Raw genomic sequence first — 27502 nt, 5'->3', positions numbered from 1 at the left:
GTGATTACACACGATTGCGGGCTTTGAAACAGCTGATTGCTGTATGTTGCAGGCAGAATATTCATGCGCGATCGAGGGGGCGCTTTCACATGGAATTCTGCAGATTGCAGAGTGAGTGGGAGAAGAGCTCGGGCCCTACCTCAGATATGGGCGAAGCACCTGCCAATTCTGCACCTGCTTCACTCCCCCCCCCCCTCAGGGTGCTGTAATTAATGAAGGACAAACAATACAGGTGTACACAATTAGGATACATTGCAGAAATGAAGGTACATAATATAGACAACATTTACAACCTCAAGGTCCATCATAATGTGAAATAAGCATAGCACACAAGGGGCTCCAAAATTAAAAGGGAGGTACAAGATAAGAGACATAGGGCCTCATCGCGAGTTGGGCGCTAGCCCTTAAATGTGGAGGTAATGGTATTAACGCCGTATTTAAGGGCTGGCCCTATCACGAGTCTGGCTTATTTACCCAGCTCTGAGCTGGGTGTAAATTTGCCATAGAAATGCCCATTTCCGGTGCAATTCCTGCCAGCGGTATTACCATGCGGTAAATCCCCTTGAAAATTCCCCATTTCATTCCTATAGACCCAATGGGGGATGGGGATTAACAGTTAGCGCCCAACCCGTGATCTAATACTGCCAGACCGATGGGCGCTAACACTAATATAGTTGGGATCAGGCCCATACAATGGGCTGAAGGAAGTGAATAGTGATAAAGACAGCATGAAAAGAAGATCCATGAACCTGAAGAGAGTCAATATGCTTCAATAAATAGAGAGAATGAAAACGAGGACTGAGGGCGGAGACAATGTGTCAAGGTCTAGGAGGGAGATAGATGGATAAGAGAGCAGGGGAACAATGGGAAGGGAAGGGAATGGGAATTTCCAATAAAGGAGAGTGGCATGACCTATAGAGTGTATTCTGAATGATGAATATGTAGGGGATAGGTTAGGTGCAGGTTGTGCTCATTAAGCCTTTCTGTGGTGTCAAATATATCCATATGTGATGTTAAATAGGTTGACTTGTGCTTACTCTGTTAATTGATGCTTGTATGCTGAAGAAAAAATTGCTCACGTCAGGACGGGAATATGGTTTCAAGCAACAAATTTGAATATTCATAAAAATGAGGTTAGACAGCGGATAAGAGGTTTGGGCCTAACATATGACACCACAATGCACTTAATAGTGCTGAAGCTTGGCATATTTTCAGCTAATTATAAATCTCTACATAATTTTACATTTTTACATTTTAGATGTTTTCAGAAGGTGACCTTTTGGTTTCTGGTTTACCAGGGAGCGGGAGAGAGGGCAGGTTCACAGAACATTTCCCTCAATTGAACATTGAGCTCAATGGGGCCAATTCACAAAACACATTTGGCATCGATTTGGTGAGGTACAAAGCAGCATTTGCATTGTACAGTTGCAATTCCCTGCATGCAATTCTCCTGATTCCCAGAAGGCACTTGCGTGCAGTGGGAGAGGTTGGTTGCATGTGCCAGGCACCATCAGCTAGACACCTTCATGCATGTTCAGTGAGTGTATTTTCAGTGAGGGACTTGAAATGAGCCATGCTTGCAAATGCACATTGACACTTTCCCCCCTGTTTCAGGTGCAGCAATGCAAAAACAATGTGTCAGTTGCAACGCATATATTAAGAGACTGGTTGGGCACCATACTCAACAAACTGCAGTGAAAACGCCCTCGGCACCAGGACATGAACCTATCAGAATATGATGAACCCTTGGATCCCCCCACCCCCCAAGTACTGTTGGGTCAACCAGACCCTCTGAACAATATTTTAAGAATTTTTTTTGGTATTGAATTAAGAGAATTATTTGTGAAGATAGAAGCTCACAAAGAAATGGAGGATGCCATTGCCATCCTTCATTTAATGTGGTTTGGGAACCAACCAGACGGCCAGGCCGGATGCCATTTGAGCTGTTTGCCCCACTTAACCAGTTGAGAGTACTTCAGTAGTATTCACTGGTGATACAGGTGCTCTCACCATAGTACATATTTGATGATTCATAAGCATGGTGCATGCTGCCATAGCTTCAGCCCCGATGATGGACATTGTCAGAAATGCACTGGTAGGCTGTGTTTTCAATCTGTGTCCTTGCTGTGCTTTTGAATTAAATGATTGAATCATCATGGATATTATGTGGGATTTATTCTTTTTGACTAAATGTTCACAAAGAATTCTCTTAATGCAATACCAGGAACAATTCTTAAAATATTGTTTAAGGGATCTGGTTGATCCATTGGTGAGCACACAGTACTAGGGGACGATCTCCAGGTTCATCATTTTCAGTGGAGACTCAGCCATCATTGCGCTTTCCCCTTCAGCTGACCTACTCTGGGGTAGAACATGCTCTATGAAGAACAGCCGGATGGCCTGCTGCATCTCTGAGCCGATCCCTTTGTGAAGCATGGATGCCGGTGCACAGCCCTCTGCGTGAAAACGCGGCAAGCAGACCGTTCCAGTGTTTTTAGGCAATTATGTCTACAATTAAGAATTATTCATAGAAAATATTTTTTATAAACTGATTATGAAATAGAGACCAACTGTAATCATTGTTAAAGACATAGGGCCTCATTACACGGATGGCGGTAAGGGTTTACCGGTACCAGTATTTTACCGGTACCGGTAAATCCTTACCGACTTACTACGAGGTCCCTTTGCGGGTTGGGGAATTTAACGCCTGCTTTTTGCAGGCGGTAAAAACCAACCCGCAAAGGGACCAGGAAGCTAATTACGGTACCGCAATTTGCGGTACCGTAATTAGCGCCTTCCCCATTCCCATAGAGCCCTATGGGGAAAAATGGGAATGGGGAAGGGCAATGGTGGAAGGGGGAATTACCGCCCCGCCAACCTTGGAATAGGGCGGTAATTCCCCTTTCCACCAAGGCGGTGCCGGTATTTTACCGGCATGAACCATGGCGCTAATAGCGCCATGGTTCACCGCCATCCGTGTAATGAGGCCCATAGTAAACTGTTGCGAAAAAGTAATATCAGATTGATTTACTTACAGATTTACTACATATATGCTTAATTCCTGATCCCTACTTTGTAAAACTACAAAGTTTCATGACTGTGTTATCAATTTGCACCAAGACCAATGTTTTCTTTCTTACTCCAACTTTTCAATGGATTGCATCTGCAACGAATCAAATTTGCTGTCAAACTTTATTGCAGCAATTCATTTGAATTAAACTGAAGCCAGAAATGCCTGCAGTAAATTATACCAGTAGCTGTGAAGCACCCAATGTTTTGTGTATTTTGAAATCTTTCCAAAACATGCATCTATGGAGCTGGACTTTCACTTTAGGCACAAATGTAGATGTTTACTTATACACATGTATGTCATATGGGGACTGATTACAAAAGCGTTTTTCAATGGGAACATCGCACTGAAAAAACGCTTTGTAAATCAGGCCCAAGGTTGGGTACACAAAAGATATTTTTTTCGCCCACACTGCCACTCCTTGGACCGCATTACGAGTATGGGGGTGCAGGAAAAAACAGTGGTAATGCAGCAGCAATCCTGTTACCACTGCATTACCAGATCTCCGTTCAACAACTTTGGTGGTTAGGTGGAAGTTTTTCCTCCTGCAAAATGCTGGAGGTAAATCCTCCACCGAACCACCAAAAATAGCAAAAACCAGGAAAGTACTGCCATCAGAAATTCGGCCAAAATCTCCATGGAGACCTATAGACTCCAGAAATGGGGACTTACACTCTCTCAGTAATTCTGTACGGCGGTATTTTGTCAGATTTACCACTGAAATACTGCCAAACTTGGAACAAGTCCCAATGTCTTCTACCGCCTTCACCAATGTAGAAAAAAATCTGAAATTACCTATAATCTTCTTGGCACAGTATTGTGAGCAACGCAAAGGGAGGGTAGTTGATGGTTCCTAATCAGACACATTTGATTCTACATTTGCTAGCTATGGCTAGCACTATTCACAATGAGTGGTTTGGTTTGTTGTGAGAAATGAGCAGGTCACTGTATGCAAAAAGGTGACCACCATTTTTCTTGGGCACTTTGCTCCAGCACTGATCAAAGGTGCCCGACTTTAATGTATTAAAGGGTCTGAGACACCCACATGGGTGTTTCAAGCACTTTACCCAATTAGAGGCATGCTTTTAGAGGGTCTAGGATCATGAAATATCAAACAAAGAAAACATAGTTTCTTATCCTGTTTTAGAGATACAACTGCTAGTTGGACAGCAGTGATTCTTTCGGCTGCCCCCTGGTTAAAAACGAGTGCAGAGAAGGGTAAAAAAAAGAGTGCTTTGCATCAAGCATCCCCTCTGTGCCTCTTCCAAATGCTTTCTATTGTTATGCATTTTAAAGTGCAGTCTGTTTGTGAATCATAGAAACGTCCCCTTATACCACATGGGTTGTATGCATTCCAATAGACTGGATTAATCGGAATGCGTGCATCTGTGATGTGCACATTCAGAAGACATTTGTGAATGTTCACATCATTTCATACTCAATTGAAGACAGTGGCACAGTGCATTCCTTTGTTTGTGTCACAAAAACATTTGTGAGCTGGTCACTAGACGTAATCTCCATAATAGTTCTTCTGTTTCACAATTTATTTGACTAAATATGTCCAACCATACATTACTTCATACTCTGATTTTTGCAGATCAACTTCCTAAAGGAATGTATCTGCAAATTAAATGCTGTGAAGATATACATTGAATTTCGTGAAGTGTGCCGAAGCAAGGTTATGTAAATTCTAAGTCTTACATTTCGGATGTTTGAGTTCACTGAGATGCAACTTGTTATTTGCCTCTTACAGGTACTCCTAGATTTCAGTGTTGGTGCCCTGTCCACCTTAACGTGTATCTCCGAGTCCATCAAAGTGTATGATGGGAGCAGCACATTTTCACCCGTTTTATTGGACATGACCTGTGCCTCTGGACAGCTCCCCTCAGTGGTGTCTTCTGGGAATTCAATGCTGGTGCAGTTCAACAACAGAGGGCCAATCCTTCCCCTCGGCTTCAGTCCTCGCTACAGCACAGGTACGTCTGAACCCTCTTCGGTGCCACCCCTGCCATTCCACCCATGGAGCTTCACAGTGTTAATGTTTATCTTTTAGGATTGTACTTTCTATATCTCATACCCCATGATTCCTCAGCAAAGAAGTACTATGCATAATTATTGAAAATACCTAATAGTATTGCTTTCACTTTTAAGCTTTTGTTTCTATTTAACCCATATTTGCTACCTGTTGTTTTAGGCATAGATATTTAACCCATATTTGCTGCCTGTTGTTTTAGGCATAGATTTAGTAAAGACCATGACATTGAGAAAACATTTAAATTCTGTACAACGTGGAGAAGGATGAGAGAAAAAATTCTAAAACATTGAATAACAAGCACTGAAATTGAAAACTAAGTGATAGTCCCTGAGATTGATTGGTGAGGGCAGGATACATTATTGCCACCTGCCAGTGAAAACTACTAGGATTAACTGTTAAGAGTGAGAAGGAGACCTTGCCACCTCTCAGTGAAGGTGTTTGGGTAAAGTGGCTGTGGTCGCACTATCTCCTCTTTTGTGTGAAAATCTCTGGGATTGAATGAAAAGAGTACGAAGTATTTATTTCATAATTCATGGCAGCCTGCAATATCTGTATACAAACCTACAAATAATGTTCTTGTTACAGGCTAGTTGTGACATCACAACTGACCTGAAATAAGAAAATTACATCACAATTGCTCTGTAATCAATTATCACGCTTCCTTTTGATGTCACCATGCCTCCTTCTTGAGCCAGCAGAGAGAATGCCAGCACATATATGAAGCACATTATTAAAGCCTTGAAAAGCTTTTTCACATTCCTTGCTGAATGAGCAATTTTCTGTGACACATGCCAGCCAGTAATTGACAAAGACTGTTTATGGTAGAATGTTTAATTTAAGGACTGTTGTAGTTTTACTCATGTGAACAAGAAACTTCATGTTATTACTTAATTTAAAGCACAAAATTAACATTTTGTCACTTCCTTTATTAAACTGCTTGAACTATTTTTCTGCAGCACATTAGGAGCTGCATTTTTACTTTTTTAAATCCAAACAGATTCTATATTGATTATATCAACAAATAGAAAATCTCTTACATTATATTAAGCAAGAGACAAGGTGTTAAATGGAATGACAGTGTGTGGTCATGTATTATAAGAAATAGAATATCTCCCAACATACATATGAAGGATATTGCAAGACGCCTTGGAGTTCTGTGACCTTTAATGTATGGTAGGGGTAGATCATTCCATATTTTTTTCTTCAGTGACAAAAGTGTACTGCAGATTGCCTCAGAACTCACCAATACAAATTACAAAAGTAATCCAAAAAGGAGTGTACACCAAGCAAGTAGTAACATAAATTATTCTGGGCCCAGGCACAGCTGGGAAAGCAAAATTCACACAGAATGCTGAACAGAACTGCATGAACGGTGCTGTCGAAGATACGCCCCTAAGAAAAGAGCTTGTATAATCATACAAACTAATTAGCATCAAACCACATTGAAACATTTGGTTAGACCTTCATGTGAGACTAGTTGGTAGAGCTACGTCATTCCCCTATAGTGGGACATACATTATCCTGAAATGATTGGGTCCTGCAAACCTTGCCACACCACCCTGGACCACTTCTGTGACGTCAAAACCGCTAATTCCCACATCTTAGTGGCAAACATTGAGACATTTGAGATGACCAGCGGATCTTCATTCATCTGCTGCCGGTCATCTCCATCCATTTCTCATGGGAATACAATTGATCATGACACTGGAGGAGCTGTGAGCCATTGACAAGTTACCATTTCAATGTTGCATTTTAGGAACTCTTCAAACCTCTTCACACATACACATGTGCAAAGGGGCAATTTGAAACTGCCATGGGACATTTTAAAACCATCAGCAAACCAGTTTCATAAATAATATGCCAAATTATAAAATGGTTGTGCATTTGCTGCCTTTCTGCGGCACCCATGAGCTTCGCTTCTTGAAGTTGAAATGATCAAAGGCTTTTAATTTCTTACCCTATGATCCTGGTAATGTATAATTTGCAATGTGTTGCCAGCCTCTCAGGCTACTAAACAAGTTATTATAATGTGAATTTGTTTCTAGTGAAAAGCATGCTCTGAGGCTTATTTAAAGCATTTTCCAGACTAGTACATAGAACCGTGTGGCTATCAATGAAGCCCTCTCCCATCTTAGTGGGCTAATCCCACAGCTGATATGTTTGTGACTTTATACCACACTAAACTTGCATTTTTACCACATTATTCTGCCATTTTATTGATCCATCAATAACTAACTCTTTTCCTTCTCCCAGTCCCCACTCTGCTGCTTTCTTTTTAGGGATCCATATTCTTTTTAGTCTACTCATGTCACCTCCATCTTCTTCCTAGTCTTCCAATGATCCCTCTATCAGTACACGCCCCTACCCATCCTTTTTGATTGATTGATATTTTATTTCTATCGCGCTCGTACACAAGTGTTTCAGATCGCGACAAGGCAAGGGAGGGGAACAGGGGAGAACAAACAGCAATCTTAGCTGGCCCAGTAACATTGAGAACGTGCAAGTGCATGAGAGAAGGGGGAGAGGAAAAGTGCATGGAAGGGGGGAGAGGTGGAAAGTGCGAAGCAGCGGAGAAACAGATGAATAACAATAAATAAATAATAAAGGCGACAAACAGTGGTAATGCAGCCAGCAATTTGCAAGTGGTAGGTTTAAGGCAGCAGAAAGGGTAGGTCCGATAAGTGCAGGAAGAAAAAGCGGGGCTGTATGGGTACAGATACAGACCCCAGTGCAAGGGGTGGCCCAGAGGCAGTGCGGGATTTTGACGGGATGAGCAGGTGCCTGGGCCCAAAAGACAGAGGGTGGCAAGGTGCACAGTGCCAAGAGAGAACAGATCAGCAGAGGAGAGGGGGAGCGAAGGCAGAAGAAAAGAGGAGGGTCTTGAGGTGCTTCCGGAACCAGAGATGGTTCTCCTCAAGTTTTAGAGTGGCAGGGAGCCTGTTCCAGAGGGAGGCCCCAGCCGAAGACAGAGATCTACCCCCGGCTCGTTTCTTAGAAAAACGACTGACCCTGAGTGAGTTGGAGGTAGAGGGGCGAAGAGCTCGAGAGGGGAGGTATTTGCCACATGAAATCCAATAGGCATCATAATTCTCTATATCTCCTGGTGGTATTGTAACCCAGTCAACTTCATCATACATTTTTCACCCTTAGTTTGTTATTGGGCTTATTTTTATCATTTACCCTGTCAACATTCAGGGGCAACATAAATTGTCCTGTCCCTTTGTTACAGAGTCTCAAAATAGTTTTTCCAATGCAGAAGGTGACGAGCAAGAGGACCAATGTGGGGACAGTAACTTAAAATACTTCTGAGAGCCAAGCAGGCACCCATGATAAAAGGGTGTCCGGCCAATTGTTCGATTGCACTCCATTAGCTTTGTTTGTCATCTTCTCATGGAGTATCTGTATTTCATTGATGGCTGCATCCAATGTTCCATTTGATGCCTCTCCATCGAACCTTATGGTACAACAGCTGCTCCCTATGTTGGCACAAACTCCTCCCTCTATGGAAGTGAGAAGGTCCAACATGTACCTATTCTAGAGTGTCAACAAATGTAGTGCCCTCAGCTCTTCCTTTACTGTGTTTAGGCCATTTGCTGTTGAATTGGCGAGACTGGTGTAACTCGTACCTGGTGAGTTGTAGCCACTTGGCATTAGCTGCAGTTTGCACACCTGGAAGCAGTAAAGAAATGAAAAAAGTGGCTTCCTTGAAAAATAGTTGAAACTCAGCAGGAATTGCTGCTAGATTTTCTATACTTTTCTCAGATCAATAGGTATTTGCTCTCCTTTTTCTGTTTAGCACTCCTTGCATTGTTTGCTCCTTGATTTGCTGCACCACTTTTTCTGTTTGCAGTACCCTTTGGGTGCACTACAACAATCCTGACCTCCTGGCAATAGCAACCTAACCTTTGGTATAAGTCTGTATTACACCGGTTGGTAGTGTGGACGAGTAGCCAGGCTTATCTCAAGAGGGGTTAATGTGAGCTGTAGGGGAGTTAGACAGAGATTCACACTGACAAGTATTCAAGTAAACACTTACGCACAGGGTTTCTTAATAAAATGATTATTAATTTATTTACTAGTCAGTTAATGAAAGCCATCTTCAGAAGGGAACACTGTAAAACACCACACAAATACACTTCACAGATACACACTCTTAACTTTCTAAATCAGCAAATACCCATTCGAAATGGCATACAAGCACTACCTACACTCATAGGTGACTTCAATAGCTAGGGTGCTGTTGACATTAATATATCACTGTTTGTATTTAGAATGCTCTCAGGGGAAGTGTCAAAGAAAAGAGGGGTTAGAATAAAGCAAATATCCACACAGTTATTCTCAATCAGGTAAGTACTTTCAATAACCCCCTAATGCAAAGTTAGTGAACCCTTTCCTGGGAGGAAGGCAGAAAATACTTAAACAGAGGAGAGAAAAGTCATTCAGGGAGGCAGGCCAGCTAATGTTAAGTTAGCAAAAGTTAGGTGAACTGAAGCACTTCTTGCAGGTAAGTAGAAAGTATTTCACAATGTTTTAAAAGTCTTGTAGGATAGAAGAAAATCAAAGTAGGGCCACACACTGATTAGGCTTATGAGGTAAAGAAGCTGGCAGCAACTATACAAATGCAACCAAGCAAGTCTCCAATGAGGACAAGTGGTTACACAACAAGAGGTAAGTTCTCTTTGACTGTACAGTACCTTTAGGTTAAAGAATAAGTGCAGCAGATGACTTCTGTTCCTGTGCAGCTCTGCAGATCTCGTTGTTCCTGGACCTTTGTCTTGGGGACAAGAGGGAGGATGCCTGGGGACTCCTGCACTACAATGGGATGGTCGCTGCTCGCAACAGGCTATCTTCAAACAAGTGGCTGTTGTTTCAGCCCCTTGCATCTACTGCAAATAGCACCACCGTGGTTCCTGGCTGTTGAGATGGGCTTTCCTTGCTTCTTGCGTCCAACACTCTGTTGAGGGGGCTCAGTCCTGCTTCCTAGGAGTCCGGAGGATCTTCCTGGAGCTCTTGGCCAACTTAAAAGCAATGCACACGAACTGGTGTTCCTCTCCATGGCGATCCTGTTCCAGCAGTGACTGCAGTGGATACTCGACTAGCATTGAGAGGATGTCCAGGTGGCTTACTTTGGAGTTGATTGATCCCACCAACTCAAAGGGAGACGTCATCCCTGCAGGAGATTCTCTGTCGATACGAATTTGGAGTTTCAGCACAGCAGCAGGGCTTCACCGGGCAAACCAACAGTCCAGGAGTTGCAACAGGTCTCTTCTTCGAGTTCTTCTTCAGATTCCTTCATCCAGTGGTCGACTCTGCCTTCAAAGCCAAAAAACTTGCATTTTATGCAGCTTGCTTCCATTCATTCCAGCGTAGCTGTCAGTCACCCAGCAGGGTGGCTGTCCTTACCGGAGAGCAAGCCAGCCAATCACCTAAGAGTACATTCCTGTCTCCTAGGAGACTAAGCACATGGAGTTTCGAGCACCTCCCTCGCTTCCTGCCCCTGCCAGACACCCTGGAGCCAGAGGCGGGTTTCACTCGTGAATCCCGCCAAAGACAAAATGAACAAAGGGACCAAACCTGGTTTGACGTGCAGAGTAAATCTCAAGAAGGACCAATCCACAAGGCAATGGCAAAAAAAAGAAGACCGGGCCATTTTGACAGAAATGGCTCTCATGGGTGCTTTACCGTGACTGCGAACGCAGCCCGCAGTAAAATCCCATAATGATAGTAAAAATTAAACCACTGCCACCAACCATTCTGTGAGGAAAGGGTAAAATAAAATTGTTACATGAGAAACTAGACAAAGGGGATACTAAGTAACCACTCCAGCACCCTATTGTAAGATAATATGTGCTGGGTCTTGAAAGTTACAAAGGTGAGTAAAGTCAATTTCACTTTACTGCTCTTGGAAACAGTAGTTTATCCAAGAGAAGGTATTTAAACCTTGGGGAAATCTGGAAGACTTATACGTTACTGAGGAAAAAGTTAATGAGAGCTAGTGTATGCTCCCCATCATGTTGCGCTCTGCCCCTCTTCTCCGGGGGAGCTAGTGCTCTTGTCCCTGCACACATTTGTGAGATGAACCCATCCTCAGCGACCTTCAACCTTGGTGTTGAGTATATCAATGTATGTGGACCAGTAAAATGTTCTTCTTTCCACTTTCTGATGTGTTTTATTTATAAACAAATCTTCTCTCCTGGATAGAGAAGTGCTGCTTGCGGTAATTCCCTTGCCTGCTCGCTACTGTTTATTTCACCTGCTTGCTCTATCCATACTCTTGAATTTGTCTGTTCGGATATATAGGCAAGCAATCTTGTAAGTTCTGTGAGGTACATATGAAACTCCTCCCCTAAGATGTGAGAAGAGTTAGCATCAGAAATTGTACGTGCCAGTGAAATAGGCGCATGCATTCTCTGACCAGTAACAATTTACTAGCTTAGCAAAGCACTCTTTAAGAAAGCCATTCATTCTCTCAGTCCTACCATTGGCCTGTGGGCAGTTAATGGTACAAGTAGATTGTGCCATATTCCCAGAAGGGCACTTATTTCCTCAATCAAATCATTTGCAAAATGCTGATTATTGTCGGAGCAAATTTCGTCTGGGATCCCCCACCTCGGATATACTTCTCTCACTAAAAATGTTGCCACTGATCAGGAGTCATTACGGGCACAGGGACCAGCCTCAAGTCAACGTGAAAACGGACATACTACAGTAAGCATGTGTCTATAAGAGGTACATCTATCTTGCATATCGATCTAGTTGATATGGAAGTGCCGGAAGTGCCTTTCCAGCCACAGTAATGTTCCTGGTATCACTCTTAAAGTGTGACAAGAATTTTTTTTTTTAACAAATTATACATTTTTTCACAAATTCAGACACACATTCATGTAAATTTGGCAAAAACCAATCTTCGCTTATCCCTCTGGCCACATGCTCTTTGGATATGCGGGCAGGGTAGTGAAGCTGTTCCAGAGCCACATTCAACAGCTTTCTTGGCATTACAACCTTGCCGGTGCTGTCTTGCCGCCAAATCAAATCTGTTGGAGACAGACAGCACCACCTTTTCTTCAAAAGCTCTTTCTCATCATTCAGTGCTTCTCCCTGTAATTCTATTAGTCTGCACTTTTGGAGTTGCATTGAAGCCATCTGGTGGTGCATTTGGTTCTTTAGTTGTTTTCATCAATGCTATTAGTGGTATTTCTTTCTTCTCCCCAGAGAACAGCACATATGTTCCTTCTGGGAAATATGCTGATTCTTTTGCTGCTCTGTCTGCCCTTTCATTGCCCAATGAAATAAAATAAAATATTTCCCCCCCAGTATGGGTCATACACTTTATTATTGCCAATTCTACTGGGTGTGGTAGCATTTCTAATAATTTACTCAGAAATGCTGAATGTTGTACCTAGTGCCATCACTTATCCTGAACCCTCGACCATCTGTCTGGCTTTATATCTGCCAGAAGCATGGAACCTGTTCTGATGAACATCCGTGAAGACCTGCTCTCCTACCTTGACTCTAACATCCCTTCTGTCCTCATCCTACTCGATCTCTATTCTGCCTTTCGACACAGTCAACCATACCATCCTGCTCAACCGTCTCTGTGACAACCTGGGTATCACTGATCAGGATCTGGCCTGGCTGACTTCTTTCCTCTCTGATTGACCCTCCCAGGTCTAACTTGGGTCTGTCCTTTACTCTATCTCCCTCTCTACCTGCAGTGTTCCCTAGGGTTCTAACCTCTCACCCTGATTCTTCAACCAATACCTGGCAACTCTCGCCTTTCACATTAATGCTCTCTGCTCTAATTTTCACTGCTATGCGGATGACACTCAACTCATTTTGAGGCTACCCTCGGCCACCTCTTCTCCTTCTATCATCTCTGATTGCCTGTCTGCTATTCAGGAGTGGTGTGTTTAATGATCTCTGCCTTAATACCAGCAAGACAGAGAACCTCCTCATTGGCACACCTTCACCCTCCTCTCCTGTCACTCTCTGGCTGGCCTCCCTTCACCCTCCTCCTACCCCCACCTGCGAGGCTAAGAACCTTGGGGTCATCTTTGACTCCACGCTTTGTTTTTCTGCCCACATCTCTGATGTCTCTAAAAAGTCAATCTTCCAACTGCACCTCCTCAGAGGTATTCTGCCTTCCCTCTCCTTCCCCCAGAAGTTCACTGTCTCTCAAGCCCTCGTTCTCTCTAGGTTGGGTTATTGCGACAGCCTCTTTCTAAATCTACCTGCTTCTGCTCTTCACCCTTTGCAACTCATCCAGAACTGACTGCGAGACTTGTCCTTGGCCTCAAGCCCTGGGATTGTATCTCTCCGGCCCTGAAATCTCTTCATTGGCTCCCAGTGGCTACAAGGATTCAATTCAAGACCCTTTCCATTGTCCACAAGGCTTTCTGGGGCCTGGGTCTAAAATACCTTCAACCCTCCCTCCGTAAATACCTTCCCTCTTGAGCTCTTCACTCCTCCACCTCCAACTCCCTCAGGGTCAGTCATTCTCAAAGAAACAAGCTGGGGGTAGATCTCTGTCTTTGGCTGGGACTTCCCTCTAGAACAGACTCCCTTCCACTCTGAAACTTGAGGAGAACCATCTCCGATTCCGGAAGCACTTCAAGACCTTCCTCTTTGCTTCTGCCTTCTCTCCTCCTCTTCCCTGCTGATCTGTTCTGCTTCAGCATCATGCACCTGGTTACCCTCTGATTTTGGGCCCAGGTACTTTCCCACCCTGCCACGCACCGGCACTGCCTCCTGGCAACCCTTGCACTTGGGTCTGTATCTGTAACCCTACAGTCCCACCCTTGTTCTGCACTTATCAGTCTGTGCCTTAAACCTAACACTTGCCACTTGCTGGCTGCACTACCACTTGTTTTTCAATCCTTTGCTCAGCACTTTCGACTTCTCCCCCCTGCACTTTCCCCCTTCCCTCTCCCCTGCACTTGCGCATTCTCAATGTCACTGGGCCTAGTAAGATCGTTGTTTTTGTTCTCCCTTGTTCCGCTCTGTTGCCTCGTCGCGCTCTGAAACACTTGTGTATGAGCGAAATACAAATAAAATATCAATATCCTTTCCCATCTTGCTAGTCATCAATGTACTGGAGATGTTACGTACGCAGAATCTGAAAATATATTTACCACCTGTCCTTCTGAGAGATCGCCATATTGTATGGTGATGTAGATTCCTGTATGATACCTTTCTGCCATAAGGGCTGCAGTGCCTCATCTGCTTCTCGTAAAAGGGGGTATTTCTACACTCACTGCAGCAGTTCTCCCTCCTTTATCTTAACGTGCACTGCTCCTGCTGCCCCCTTAAATATTCCCACCTCATGGGGTCCTTTGGTCCATAAATTCTTTGGAAAATCCTCCTGTGTGTTTTATGTCTCTTATTTCACCAATTGTGTCATCTGGGGCACTGCTCTTTCCTTTATCTGTACTGGACAGGGCATGCTCAACTGAAACACTATCTCCACCTTCTCTTCATCTTTTGTAGCAAACAAATCTGTGGCTGTTACTCCTGTCAGTGTTAGTATAGGATCGATGCATAGTATTGATCACCACGCCATGTTATTGTCACCTGTAGCAACCAGTATAACCATATCTTTTCTCACTACTACTTCCTCTAGGTATAGCAGTATGTGTATGTGTGTGTGTGCCTGGTGTGATGGTTGAGGGGCACCATGTTCTGAATACAAATTCATTTGACAGTCCCAAGACCTTTCCCTGTTTTCCTGGGACCCATCCTAGCAGTACTTGCACTCCATAGAAGAACATCTCTGTGTGCGTGGGTATCCCTCTCAAAGTTCTGTGTGCATAGTAAGCTTCTATCAACACTGCCTCCCTGGCTGGTACATCCAAGGTGTGGTGCATACCATCCCTTTCTATGAAAATTAAATTGTGGCATTCAATTTGTTTAACAAATCTCTTCCTAATATATTAATAGGTGTGTCTTTTTAATACAATTATGACACTACAATATGTTGCGTCCCTATTGTCAGTGGTCAATCATTTGCTAGAAGAACCGCTTAGATGGTCCCCCGAAAAGACTTGCATGTCCAATTTTTTGTTGGATAATGGGACCCTCCTTCTTTTATACAGGATCTGGCTGCTACAGTATCCATTAAAAAGGAAAAGTCCCTCCAAAATATTGACCGACCAATGCTGCATTTTTATGAGCAAACTCATGGGGGGGTTAAAAAACTGTTGCATATTATCACACTCCAAACATCAGTTTATCATCCACACACAGGTGACCTTGTAGAAAGATTTAATAAGACACTGAAAACCATCCTGCGAAAATGGGTGGAACAAGATGCCAGAAATTAGAATCAAATGATTCTCTGGGCTTTATTTGAAGTTAGAAAACACCCGGAGGCCTCCACAGGATTCTCCCCATTTGAATTACTCTATGGGGGGGGGAACTCCAGGATGTACTGGATATGTTGAGGGAAACTTGGAAGGAGAGAGAAGAAGCCTCAATACCAGTCTCCCAAACTGCAACTAGGCTTAATGAACACTGGTCGGCTGTTAGATCTTTGGCACAAACCCATATGGCCAAAGCACAAGAACAACAGAAAACCTCTTATGACAGAAAAGTCTCTGAGATCTTTTTCCATAAGTCAGAAAGTATTAGTGGTATTGCCCACCTCTGAGTACAAACTTATATTTAAGTGGCATGGACCATATGAGGTGTTGGAACAAATGGGACTGTGTAACTATACAATTCCCAGTGTGATCGTCACCTAAAAACACAGGTCTATCATATAAACCTTTCAAAGGAGTGAAGGGAAAACCTGTCAGAGTTCAATGCCATCTAATTATCTTGTCTGTTACCAGAGGATTTGGATAATATTGACTTTATTTCCCCTGATCTTAGTACTAACCAGAAGCAAGATCGTATAAGACAGTTCACTGATGTGTTTAAAGAAGCGCTTGGAAAACTGTAGGGTATTTACCATCACATACGCACTCTGGAATGCAAAGTGGTACATTTAAAACCTTACTAACAACCGAGTCCCGAAAAGATACCATTATCCAGGAAGTTAAGCAAATGCTTGTGGCCAATATCATTGAACTGTATAATAGTCCTTGGTCCTCCTCTATTATGTTAGTGGCAAAACCTGATGGTTTTGAATTGACTTTAAAAAGGTAAATGACATCTCTGCCTTTGACGCCTACCCAATGCCATGCATTGACAATCTTATTCACTGGTTGGGTAATGCTGTCTACCTGTCAACAATAGATGTGAACAAAGGCTCAAAGGCTATTGGCTGATGCCACTGTATTGACCTGACAAAGAAAAAACTGTGTTAGCTACTCCCATAGGATTGTTTCTGTTTAAAGTATTGTCATTTGGTCGGCATGGAGCTCCTGCAACATTTCAGAGATTGATAGATAACATTTTACATCCTTACTTGAACATTTGCTGAAGTTATATAGATGATATTGTGATACACAGTCAAACATGGGAAGATCATCTGCATCACCTTTACACAGTCATGAGAGGGTTAAGAAAAGCAGGGCTAACCCCAAGCCCCAGAAAATGCAAACTGGCTCAATCGGCAGTTAAATATTTAGGGTTTTTTTGTGGGTAATGGTACTGTTCAACCACAACAGGAAAAGGTTAGAGCTGTCCTCAATACCCCGACACAAACAAAACCAAAAAAGTCCTGAGAGACTTTCTGGGATTAATCGGCTACTACTGTCGGTTCCTTCCAAACTTTTCAAGCAAAACCTCTCGATTAACAGACAAAATGAAAAATGCTGAGCCTCAAAAGATCAGATGAGATGAGACAGATGATATTTGTTACACCACTTTAAAACAAGCCCTATGCCAGAGCCCCATTTTAAAAGTAGCAGACTTCTCTAAGGAGTTCATCCTAAAAACTGACACTTCCTTAATGAAACTGGGGGCTGATTTATCGCAAAACCATGATGGACTGGTGCACCCTATATTGCACATCAGTCAGAAGTTGTTTGCCAGGGAGAAGAACTACTTAGTGATCGAACTTGAGGCACTGGTAATTAAATGGGTGATGATAAATCTCAAATACTACATCTTGGGTCATAGATTTTGACTAATCACAGACGAATTCCGTTTAGTGTGGATTAGTCAGAGAAAATAATCCAATCCACGCGTTATGCTGTTGTTCTTGGACCTTCAACCCTATTGCTTCACAGCGGAACAACAGAAGGGTCAAGAGCAAGGTAACATGGATTTTCTCTCCCAGTTTCAATGTGAAACCTCCCAGTCCATCCCGCAAAGGGGAAGGTTATGTGAGAATCCTGAGGGCATCTGCATACCTGATCCACTTGGATCCTCTTCTCAGGTGGCCAGGGAAAGGCCATCACTCTTGGATCCTGACCCTAGGGGTTTAGATGAGAGGAAGGATCACCTGGGTGGAGTACTGGGGAGAGGATGTATTTTGGTGAGGCATGGTACCCCCCTTCCCTTGTAATAATAAACCCTATGCTCTCCCTACCTTCATGGCTTATTGACAGCCATTCCCTCTTATTTCCACTCAGTCATACAACTCTAGTACTGGGACGAGGAAGAGGCGACTAGGAGTGGTACACACTAACATTCAGTTACACCACTCTGGTACTGGGATGAGGGGGATGCCTGGAAACTATTGTGAGGGTCAAGCATGTCCAGAAAACACCAGTAATTGTAGTCAGGCAATTGAACTTGAACTTGAGGGCTTGCACCTGCAACCTGTTAACAGGTCACAGGTGCATACAAGGTGGATCCACCAGTAAGGAAGGGGAAGCCAGCAGGAGAGATGCCGGGCTGGGAGAGAGGGGCCTGGGAAGGGACAATTCCTGCCCAGAAGGGGGCTTCCGAGGAGAGTCCTGCCTGGAGGCCAGGGAGCCAGTGATTGCAGAAGAGAGACTGTGAGGCCGGGCATGACCAGGACGTGAGAGGTGCAGAAATGCCAGAGTCTCCACTGCCTTGTGCCCACATCCGGAGCTGTGGGGCAGGGAAGACTTCCAGGTGCTTCAGGCCACCGGTAGCATCCGCGGGTGAAGAGCGGAGCTACCGGCAACCACCAGTGAGGTTCTCAAGAGGCAAGCGCTGCTCGCAGCACTCCAGAGAATTGTGCAAGGAGCCGAAGAACCTCAGAAACAAGACAAGAGAGGATGTCCAGAGGGGCAGCCAAGGACAGGTGAGTGAATTGAAGGGAACACTCATACTGAGGCACTCCTAGGGCTACAACTGGGCATATGGTAACGCCAGATGAACTGAAATTTGTGTGTATTTGATGGTGAACTAAAGGAAAGATTTACAAGCATTATTGAATACCAAACTAACGGAAAACTTTGATAAGCCTACGAATGAAATGAAAGCATGTGTGAAATGTTTGTAATGAACATTTAAAGACAAAGAATGAATGATGTGCACTAACAAAGATTGTGAGTTGTGTGGAATAACACACTGTGGCAAAACCAAGAGACTGGCAAGGAGAAAGCAAGGTGGTGGAAGAAAGTGAGCACCACAGAGTGAGTCGTGTGGAAGAACACACTGTGGCAAAGCCAAGAGACTGGCAATGAGAATCCAGAGCCTGTGAACCAAAGCACAGGTGCAGTGAGAAAGAAACCTGTGTGGGCAAGAAAACCTAATGTTATTGGTTGCATGACCTGTAATGGGTGGAGAGTTTGGTCCGATAACTACACCTAGACTGCAAATACCTTGTCTGGAAAAGCCAAGGAAGTAAACAAAAAGAATCTCCACTTGTGAATTAGATTTCTGAAGATGTGAAATATAGCAATCTTTATTAACTATTGAAGAGCCTGCAGGATTAAAAAGGTTGACCTGGAACTGGTTTTGAGAATCAGGAGACAAACAGATTGTGGGTTTGCAAGGGGGAAGAGCTGACGTCTTGGTAAGGGAAACACCCAAGACTATGTGAGTTATGCAATTGCCTTAGGGAATGGAACCCTGAGGCCTTTTCGGAACTGTGTTGTCTTTTTGGGGAAGGGAACTCCGAGACACTTAGAAACCCCAGGGTTATTTGGAACGGCTTTGAACTTGGGAAAGAGGAGCTAAAAAGTAAACCCAGAGCTGGAGGAAGCTCACAACTTTATTTGGAACACTGTTTCTTTTGTTGCTGACATCCTTACACATTGCTTAGCTTTAGTTGTGAGGGCAAGTATAGGTTTTCGACACAGACTTTTAAGCTGAACTTACTGACTCAGGCTATACTTAGTTTCTTTAGGTAGGTAAATCCCACCCTATCATAGGGACAGTTATGACTTACTCCATCCTGACATTCAAGTAATAACAGTGTCTTGTTTGAACCTTGAATCTTTTGTCTGTGTCGTGCTTCATGATGCATTTCCATTACCTAATCTTCTTCCTTCTACTCAATCTGCATTCTGTTTTCAGTATTCTACTGAAACTGCTATTCTTTCTGTATCTGATTACATTATTTATGCTCATCACTGTAAACTCTCTTCCATTCTGATTCTGATTGACTTCAGTGGCACATTTGATACTGTGGATCAGTCTACTTTACTATCAACTCTTTCTTCCCTTTGGTTGAATGAAAAGAGTACGAAGTATTTATTTCATAATTCATGGCAGCCTGCAATATCTGTATACAAACCTACAAATAATGTTCTTGTTACAGGCTAGTTGTGACATCACAACTGACCTGAAATAAGAAAATTACATCACAATTGCTCTGTAATCAATTATCACGCTTCCTTTTGATGTCACCATGCCTCCTTCTTGAGCCAGCAGAGAGAATGCCAGCACATATATGAAGCACATTATTAAAGCCTTGAAAAGCTTTTTCACATTCCTTGCTGAATGAGCAATTTTCTGTGACACATGCCAGCCAGTAATTGACAAAGACTGTTTATGGTAGAATGTTTAATTTAAGGACTGTTGTAGTTTTACTCATGTGAACAAGAAACTTCATGTTATTACTTAATTTAAAGCACAAAATTAACATTTTGTCACTTCCTTTATTAAACTGCTTGAACTATTTTTCTGCAGCACATTAGGAGCTGCATTTTTACTTTTTTAAATCCAAACAGATTCTATATTGATTATATCAACAAATAGAAAATCTCTTACATTATATTAAGCAAGAGACAAGGTGTTAAATGGAATGACAGTGTGTGGTCATGTATTATAAGAAATAGAATATCTCCCAACATACATATGAAGGATATTGCAAGACGCCTTGGAGTTCTGTGACCTTTAATGTATGGTAGGGGTAGATCATTCCATATTTTTTTCTTCAGTGACAAAAGTGTACTGCAGATTGCCTCAGAACTCACCAATACAAATTACAAAAGTAATCCAAAAAGGAGTGTACACCAAGCAAGTAGTAACATAAATTATTCTGGGCCCAGGCACAGCTGGGAAAGCAAAATTCACACAGAATGCTGAACAGAACTGCATGAACGGTGCTGTCGAAGATACGCCCCTAAGAAAAGAGCTTGTATAATCATACAAACTAATTAGCATCAAACCACATTGAAACATTTGGTTAGTCCTTCATGTGAGACTAGTTGGTAGAGCTACGTCATTCCCCTATAGTGGGACATACATTATCCTGAAATGATTGGGTCCTGCAAACCTTGCCACACCACCCTGGACCACTTCTGTGACGTCAAAACCGCTAATTCCCACATCTTAGTGGCAAACATTGAGACATTTGAGATGACCAGCGGATCTTCATTCATCTGCTGCCGGTCATCTCCATCCATTTCTCATGGGAATACAATTGATCATGACACTGGAGGAGCTGTGAGCCATTGACAAGTTACCATTTCAATGTTGCATTTTAGGAACTCTTCAAACCTCTTCGCACATACACATGTGCAAAGGGGCAATTTGAAACTGCCATGGGACATTTTAAAACCATCAGCAAACCAGTTTCATAAATAATATGCCAAATTATAAAATGGTTGTGCATTTGCTGCCTTTCTGCGGCACCCATGAGCTTCGCTTCTTGAAGTTGAAATGATCAAAGGCTTTTAATTTCTTACCCTATGATCCTGGTAATGTATAATTTGCAATGTGTTGCCAGCCTCTCAGGCTACTAAACAAGTTATTATAATGTGAATTTGTTTCTAGTGAAAAGCATGCTCTGAGGCTTATTTAAAGCATTTTCCAGACTAGTACATAGAACCGTGTGGCTATCAATGAAGCCCTCTCCCATCTTAGTGGGCTAATCCCACAGCTGATATGTTTGTGACTTTATACCACACTAAACTTGCATTTTTACCACATTATTCTGCCATTTTATTGATCCATCAATAACTAACTCTTTTCCTTCTCCCAGTCCCCACTCTGCTGCTTTCTTTTTAGGGATCCATATTCTTTTTAGTCTACTCATGTCACCTCCATCTTCTTCCTAGTCTTCCAATGATCCCTCTATCAGTACACGCCCCTACCCATCCTTTTTGATTGATTGATATTTTATTTCTATCGCGCTCGTACACAAGTGTTTCAGATCGCGACAAGGCAAGGGAGGGGAACAGGGGAGAACAAACAGCAATCTTAGCTGGCCCAGTAACATTGAGAACGTGCAAGTGCATGAGAGAAGGGGGAGAGGAAAAGTGCATGGAAGGGGGGAGAGGTGGAAAGTGCGAAGCAGCGGAGAAACAGATGAATAACAATAAATAAATAATAAAGGCGACAAACAGTGGTAATGCAGCCAGCAATTTGCAAGTGGTAGGTTTAAGGCAGCAGAAAGGGTAGGTCCGATAAGTGCAGGAAGAAAAAGGGGGGCTGTATGGGTACAGATACAGACCCCAGTGCAAGGGGTGGCCCAGAGGCAGTGCGGGAGATTGACGGGATGAGCAGGTGCCTGGGCCCAAAAAACAGAGGGTGGCAAGGTGCACAGTGCCAAGAGAGAACAGATCAGCAGAGGAGAGGGGGAGCGAAGGCAGAAGAAAAGAGGAGGGTCTTGAGGTGCTTCCGGAACCAGAGATGGTTCTCCTCAAGTTTTAGAGTGGCAGGGAGCCTGTTCCAGAGGGAGGCCCCAGCCGAAGACAGAGATCTACCCCCGGCTCGTTTCTTAGAAAAACAACTGACCCTGAGTGAGTTGGAGGTAGAGGGGCGAAGAGCTCGAGAGGGGAGGTATTTGACACATGAAATCCAATAGGCATCATAATTCTCTATATCTCCTGGTGGTATTGTAACCCAGTCAACTTCATCATACATTTTTCACCCTTAGTTTGTTATTGGGCTTATTTTTATCATTTACCCTGTCAACATTCAGGGGCAACATAAATTGTCCTGTCCCTTTGTTACAGAGTCTCAAAATAGTTTTTCCAATGCAGAAGGTGACGAGCAAGAGGACCAATGTGGGGACAGTAACTTAAAATACTTCTGAGAGCCAAGCAGGCACCCATGATAAAAGGGTGTCCGGCCAATTGTTCGATTGCACTCCATTAGCTTTGTTTGTCATCTTCTCATGGAGTATCTGTATTTCATTGATGGCTGCATCCAATGTTCCATTTGATGCCTCTCCATCGAACCTTATGGTACAACAGCTGCTCCCTATGTTGGCACAAACTCCTCCCTCTATGGAAGTGAGAAGGTCCAACATGTACCTATTCTAGAGTGTCAACAAATGTAGTGCCCTCAGCTCTTCCTTTACTGTGTTTAGGCCATTTGCTGTTGAATTGGCCAGACTGGTGTAACTCGTACCTGGTGAGTTGTAGCCACTTGGCATTAGCTGCAGTTTGCACACCTGGAAGCAGTAAAGAAATGAAAAAAGTGGCTTCCTTGAAAAATAGTTGAAACTCAGCAGGAATTGCTGCTAGATTTTCTATACTTTTCTCAGATCAATAGGTATTTGCTCTCCTTTTTCTGTTTAGCACTCCTTGCATTGTTTGCTCCTTGATTTGCTGCACCACTTTTTCTGTTTGCAGTACCCTTTGGGTGCACTACAACAATCCTGACCTCCTGGCAATAGCAACCTAACCTTTGGTATAAGTCTGTATTACACAGGTTGGTAGTGTGGACGAGTAGCCAGGCTTATCTCAAGAGGGGTTAATGTGAGCTGTAGGAGAGTTAGACAGAGATTCACACTGACAAGTATTCAAGTAAACACTTACGCACAGGGTTTCTTAATAAAATGATTATTAATTTATTTACTAGTCAGTTAATGAAAGCCATCTTCAGAAGGGAACACTGTAAAACACCACACAAATACACTTCACAGATACACACTCTTAACTTTCTAAATCAGCAAATACCCATTCGAAATGGCATACAAGCACTACCTACACTCATAGGTGACTTCAATAGCTAGGGTGCTGTTGACATTAATATATCACTGTTTGTATTTAGAATGCTCTCAGGGGAAGTGTCAAAGAAAAGAGGGGTTAGAATAAAGCAAATATCCACACAGTTATTCTCAATCAGGTAAGTACTTTCAATAACCCCCTAATGCAAAGTTAGTGAACCCTTTCCTGGGAGGAAGGCAGAAAATACTTAAACAGAGGAGAGAAAAGTCATTCAGGGAGGCAGGCCAGCTAATGTTAAGTTAGCAAAAGTTAGGTGAACTGAAGCACTTCTTGCAGGTAAGTAGAAAGTATTTCACAATGTTTTAAAAGTCTTGTAGGATAGAAGAAAATCAAAGAAGGGCCACACACTGATTAGGCTTATGAGGTAAAGAAGCTGGCAGCAACTATACAAATGCAACCAAGCAAGTCTCCAATGAGGACAAGTGGTTACACAACAAGAGGTAAGTTCTCTTTGACTGTACAGTACCTTTAGGTTAAAGAATAAGTGCAGCAGATGACTTCTGTTCCTGTGCAGCTCTGCAGATCTCGTTGTTCCTGGACCTTTGTCTTGGGGACAAGAGGGAGGATGCCTGGGGACTCCTGCACTACAATGGGATGGTCGCTGCTCGCAACAGGCTATCTTCAAACAAGTGGCTGTTGTTTCAGCCCCTTGCATCTACTGCAAATAGCACCACCGTGGTTCCTGGCTGTTGAGATGGGCTTTCCTTGCTTCTTGCGTCCAACACTCTGTTGAGGGGGCTCAGTCCTGCTTCCTAGGAGTCCGGAGGATCTTCCTGGAGCTCTTGGCCAACTTAAAAGCAATGCACACGAACTGGTGTTCCTCTCCATGGCGATCCTGTTCCAGCAGTGACTGCAGTGGATACTCGACTAGCATTGAGAGGATGTCCAGGTGGCTTACTTTGGAGTTGATTGATCCCACCAACTCAAAGGGAGACGTCATCCCTGCAGGAGATTCTCTGTCGATACGAATTTGGAGTTTCAGCACAGCAGCAGGGCTTCACCGGGCAAACCAACAGTCCAGGAGTTGCAACAGGTCTCTTCTTCGAGTTCTTCTTCAGATTCCTTCATCCAGTGGTCGACTCTGCCTTCAAAGCCAAAAAACTTGCATTTTATGCAGCTTGCTTCCATTCATTCCAGCGTAGCTGTCAGTCACCCAGCAGGGTGGCTGTCCTTACCGGAGAGCAAGCCAGCCAATCACCTAAGAGTACATTCCTGTCTCCTAGGAGACTAAGCACATGGAGTTTCGAGCACCTCCCTCGCTTCCTGCCCCTGCCAGACACCCTGGAGCCAGAGGCGGGTTTCACTCGTGAATCCCGCCAAAGACAAAATGAACAAAGGGACCAAACCTGGTTTGACGTGCAGAGTAAATCTCAAGAAGGACCAATCCACAAGGCAATGGCAAAAAAAAGAAGACCGGGCCATTTTGACAGAAATGGCTCTCATGGGTGCTTTACCGTGACTGCGAACGCAGCCCGCAGTAAAATCCCATAATGATAGTAAAAATTAAACCACTGCCACCAACCATTCTGTGAGGAAAGGGTAAAATAAAATTGTTACATGAGAAACTAGACAAAGGGGATACTAAGTAACCACTCCAGCACCCTATTGTAAGATAATATGTGCTGGGTCTTGAAAGTTACAAAGGTGAGTAAAGTCAATTTCACTTTACTGCTCTTGGAAACAGTAGTTTATCCAAGAGAAGGTATTTAAACCTTGGGGAAATCTGGAAGACTTATACGTTACTGAGGAAAAAGTTAATGAGAGCTAGTGTATGCTCCCCATCATGTTGCGCTCTGCCCCTCTTTTCCGGGGGAGCTAGTGCTCTTGTCCCTGCACACATTTGTGAGATGAACCCATCCTCAGCGACCTTCAACCTTGGTGTTGAGTATATCAATGTATGTGGACCAGTAAAATGTTCTTCTTTCCACTTTCTGATGTGTTTTATTTATAAACAAATCTTCTCTCCTGGATAGAGAAGTGCTGCTTGCGGTAATTCCCTTGCCTGCTCGCTACTGTTTATTTCACCTGCTTGCTCTATCCATACTCTTGAATTTGTCTGTTCGGATATATAGGCAAGCAATCTTGTAAGTTCTGTGAGGTACATATGAAACTCCTCCCCTAAGATGTGAGAAGAGTTAGCATCAGAAATTGTACGTGCCAGTGAAATAGGCGCATGCATTCTCTGACCAGTAACAATTTACTAGCTTAGCAAAGCACTCTTTAAGAAAGCCATTCATTCTCTCAGTCCTACCATTGGCCTGTGGGCAGTTAATGGTACAAGTAGATTGTGCCATATTCCCAGAAGGGCACTTATTTCCTCAATCAAATCATTTGCAAAATGCTGATTATTGTCGGAGCAAATTTCGTCTGGGATCCCCCACCTCGGATATACTTCTCTCACTAAAAATGTTGCCACTGATCAGGAGTCATTACGGGCACAGGGACCAGCCTCAAGTCAACGTGAAAACGGACATACTACAGTAAGCATGTGTCTATAAGAGGTACATCTATCTTGCATATCGATCTAGTTGATATGGAAGTGCCGGAAGTGCCTTTCCAGCCACAGTAATGTTCCTGGTATCACTCTTAAAGTGTGACAAGAATTTTTTTTTTTAACAAATTATACAATTTTTCACAAATTCAGACACACATTCATGTAAATTTGGCAAAAACCAATCTTCGCTTATCCCTCTGGCCACATGCTCTTTGGATATGCGGGCAGGGTAGTGAAGCTGTTCCAGAGCCACATTCAACAGCTTTCTTGGCATTACAACCTTGCCGGTGCTGTCTTGCCGCCAAATCAAATCTGTTGGAGACAGACAGCACCACCTTTTCTTCAAAAGCTCTTTCTCATCATTCAGTGCTTCTCCCTGTAATTCTATTAGTCTGCACTTTTGGAGTTGCATTGAAGCCATCTGGTGGTGCATTTGGTTCTTTAGTTGTTTTCATCAATGCTATTAGTGGTATTTCTTTCTTCTCCCCAGAGAACAGCACATATGTTCCTTCTGGGAAATATGCTGATTCTTTTGCTGCTCTGTCTGCCCTTTCATTGCCCAATGAAATAAAATAAAATATTCCCCCCCAGTATGGGTCATACACTTTATTATTGCCAATTCTACTGGGTGTGGTAGCATTTCTAATAATTTACTCAGAAATGCTGAATGTTGTACCTAGTGCCATCACTTATCCTGAACCCTCGACCATCTGTCTGGCTTTATATCTGCCAGAAGCATGGAACCTGTTCTGATGAACATCCGTGAAGACCTGCTCTCCTACCTCTACTCTAACATCCCTTCTGTCCTCATCCTACTCGATCTGTATTCTGCCTTTCGACACAGTCAACCATACCATCCTGCTCAACCGTCTCTGTGACAACCTGGGTATCACTGATCAGGATCTGGCCTGGCTGACTTCTTTCCTCTCTGATTGACCCTCCCAGGTCTAACTTGGGTCTGTCCTTTACTCTATCTCCCTCTCTACCTGCAGTGTTCCCTAGGGTTCTAACCTCTCACCCTGATTCTTCAACCAATACCTGGCAACTCTCGCCTTTCACATTAATGCTCTCTGCTCTAATTTTCACTGCTATGCGGATGACACTCAACTCATTTTGAGGCTACCCTCGGCCACCTCTTCTCCTTCTATCATCTCTGATTGCCTGTCTGCTATTCAGGAGTGGTGTGTTTAATGATCTCTGCCTTAATACCAGCAAGACAGAGAACCTCCTCATTGGCACACCTTCACCCTCCTCTCCTGTCACTCTCTGGCTGGCCTCCCTTCACCCTCCTCCTACCCCCACCTGCGAGGCTAAGAACCTTGGGGTCATCTTTGACTCCACGCTTTGTTTTTCTGCCCACATCTCTGATGTCTCTAAAAAGTCAATCTTCCAACTGCACCTCCTCAGAGGTATTCTGCCTTCCCTCTCCTTCCCCCAGAAGTTCACTGTCTCTCAAGCCCTCGTTCTCTCTAGGTTGGGTTATTGCGACAGCCTCTTTCTAAATCTACCTGCTTCTGCTCTTCACCCTTTGCAACTCATCCAGAACTGACTGCGAGACTTGTCCTTGGCCTCAAGCCCTGGGATTGTATCTCTCCGGCCCTGAAATCTCTTCATTGGCTCCCAGTGGCTACAAGGAT

General features: G+C 43.5%; 1 protein-coding gene across 2 annotated transcripts in view; it reads left to right on the top strand.

Moving 5' to 3' along the window:
• LOC138503501 (embryonic protein UVS.2-like) overlaps nucleotides 1–27502 on the top strand; it is a 235899-nt gene that overhangs the window by 193623 nt on the left and 14774 nt on the right. For both annotated transcript variants that reach the window (XM_069623283.1, XM_069623282.1), the window contains one exon: nucleotides 4824–5046. In XM_069623283.1, coding sequence (XP_069479384.1) covers nucleotides 4824–5046 — 223 coding nt within the window. The remainder of the gene's footprint in view (nucleotides 1–4823; nucleotides 5047–27502) is intronic.

Source organism: Ambystoma mexicanum, chromosome 11 (genome assembly GCF_040938575.1).
Source record: "Ambystoma mexicanum isolate Mex_15411 chromosome 11, UKY_AmexF1_1, whole genome shotgun sequence".
NCBI classification, from domain to species: domain Eukaryota; kingdom Metazoa; phylum Chordata; class Amphibia; order Caudata; family Ambystomatidae; genus Ambystoma; species Ambystoma mexicanum.
This window is presented reverse-complemented; position numbering and strand designations above follow the sequence as displayed.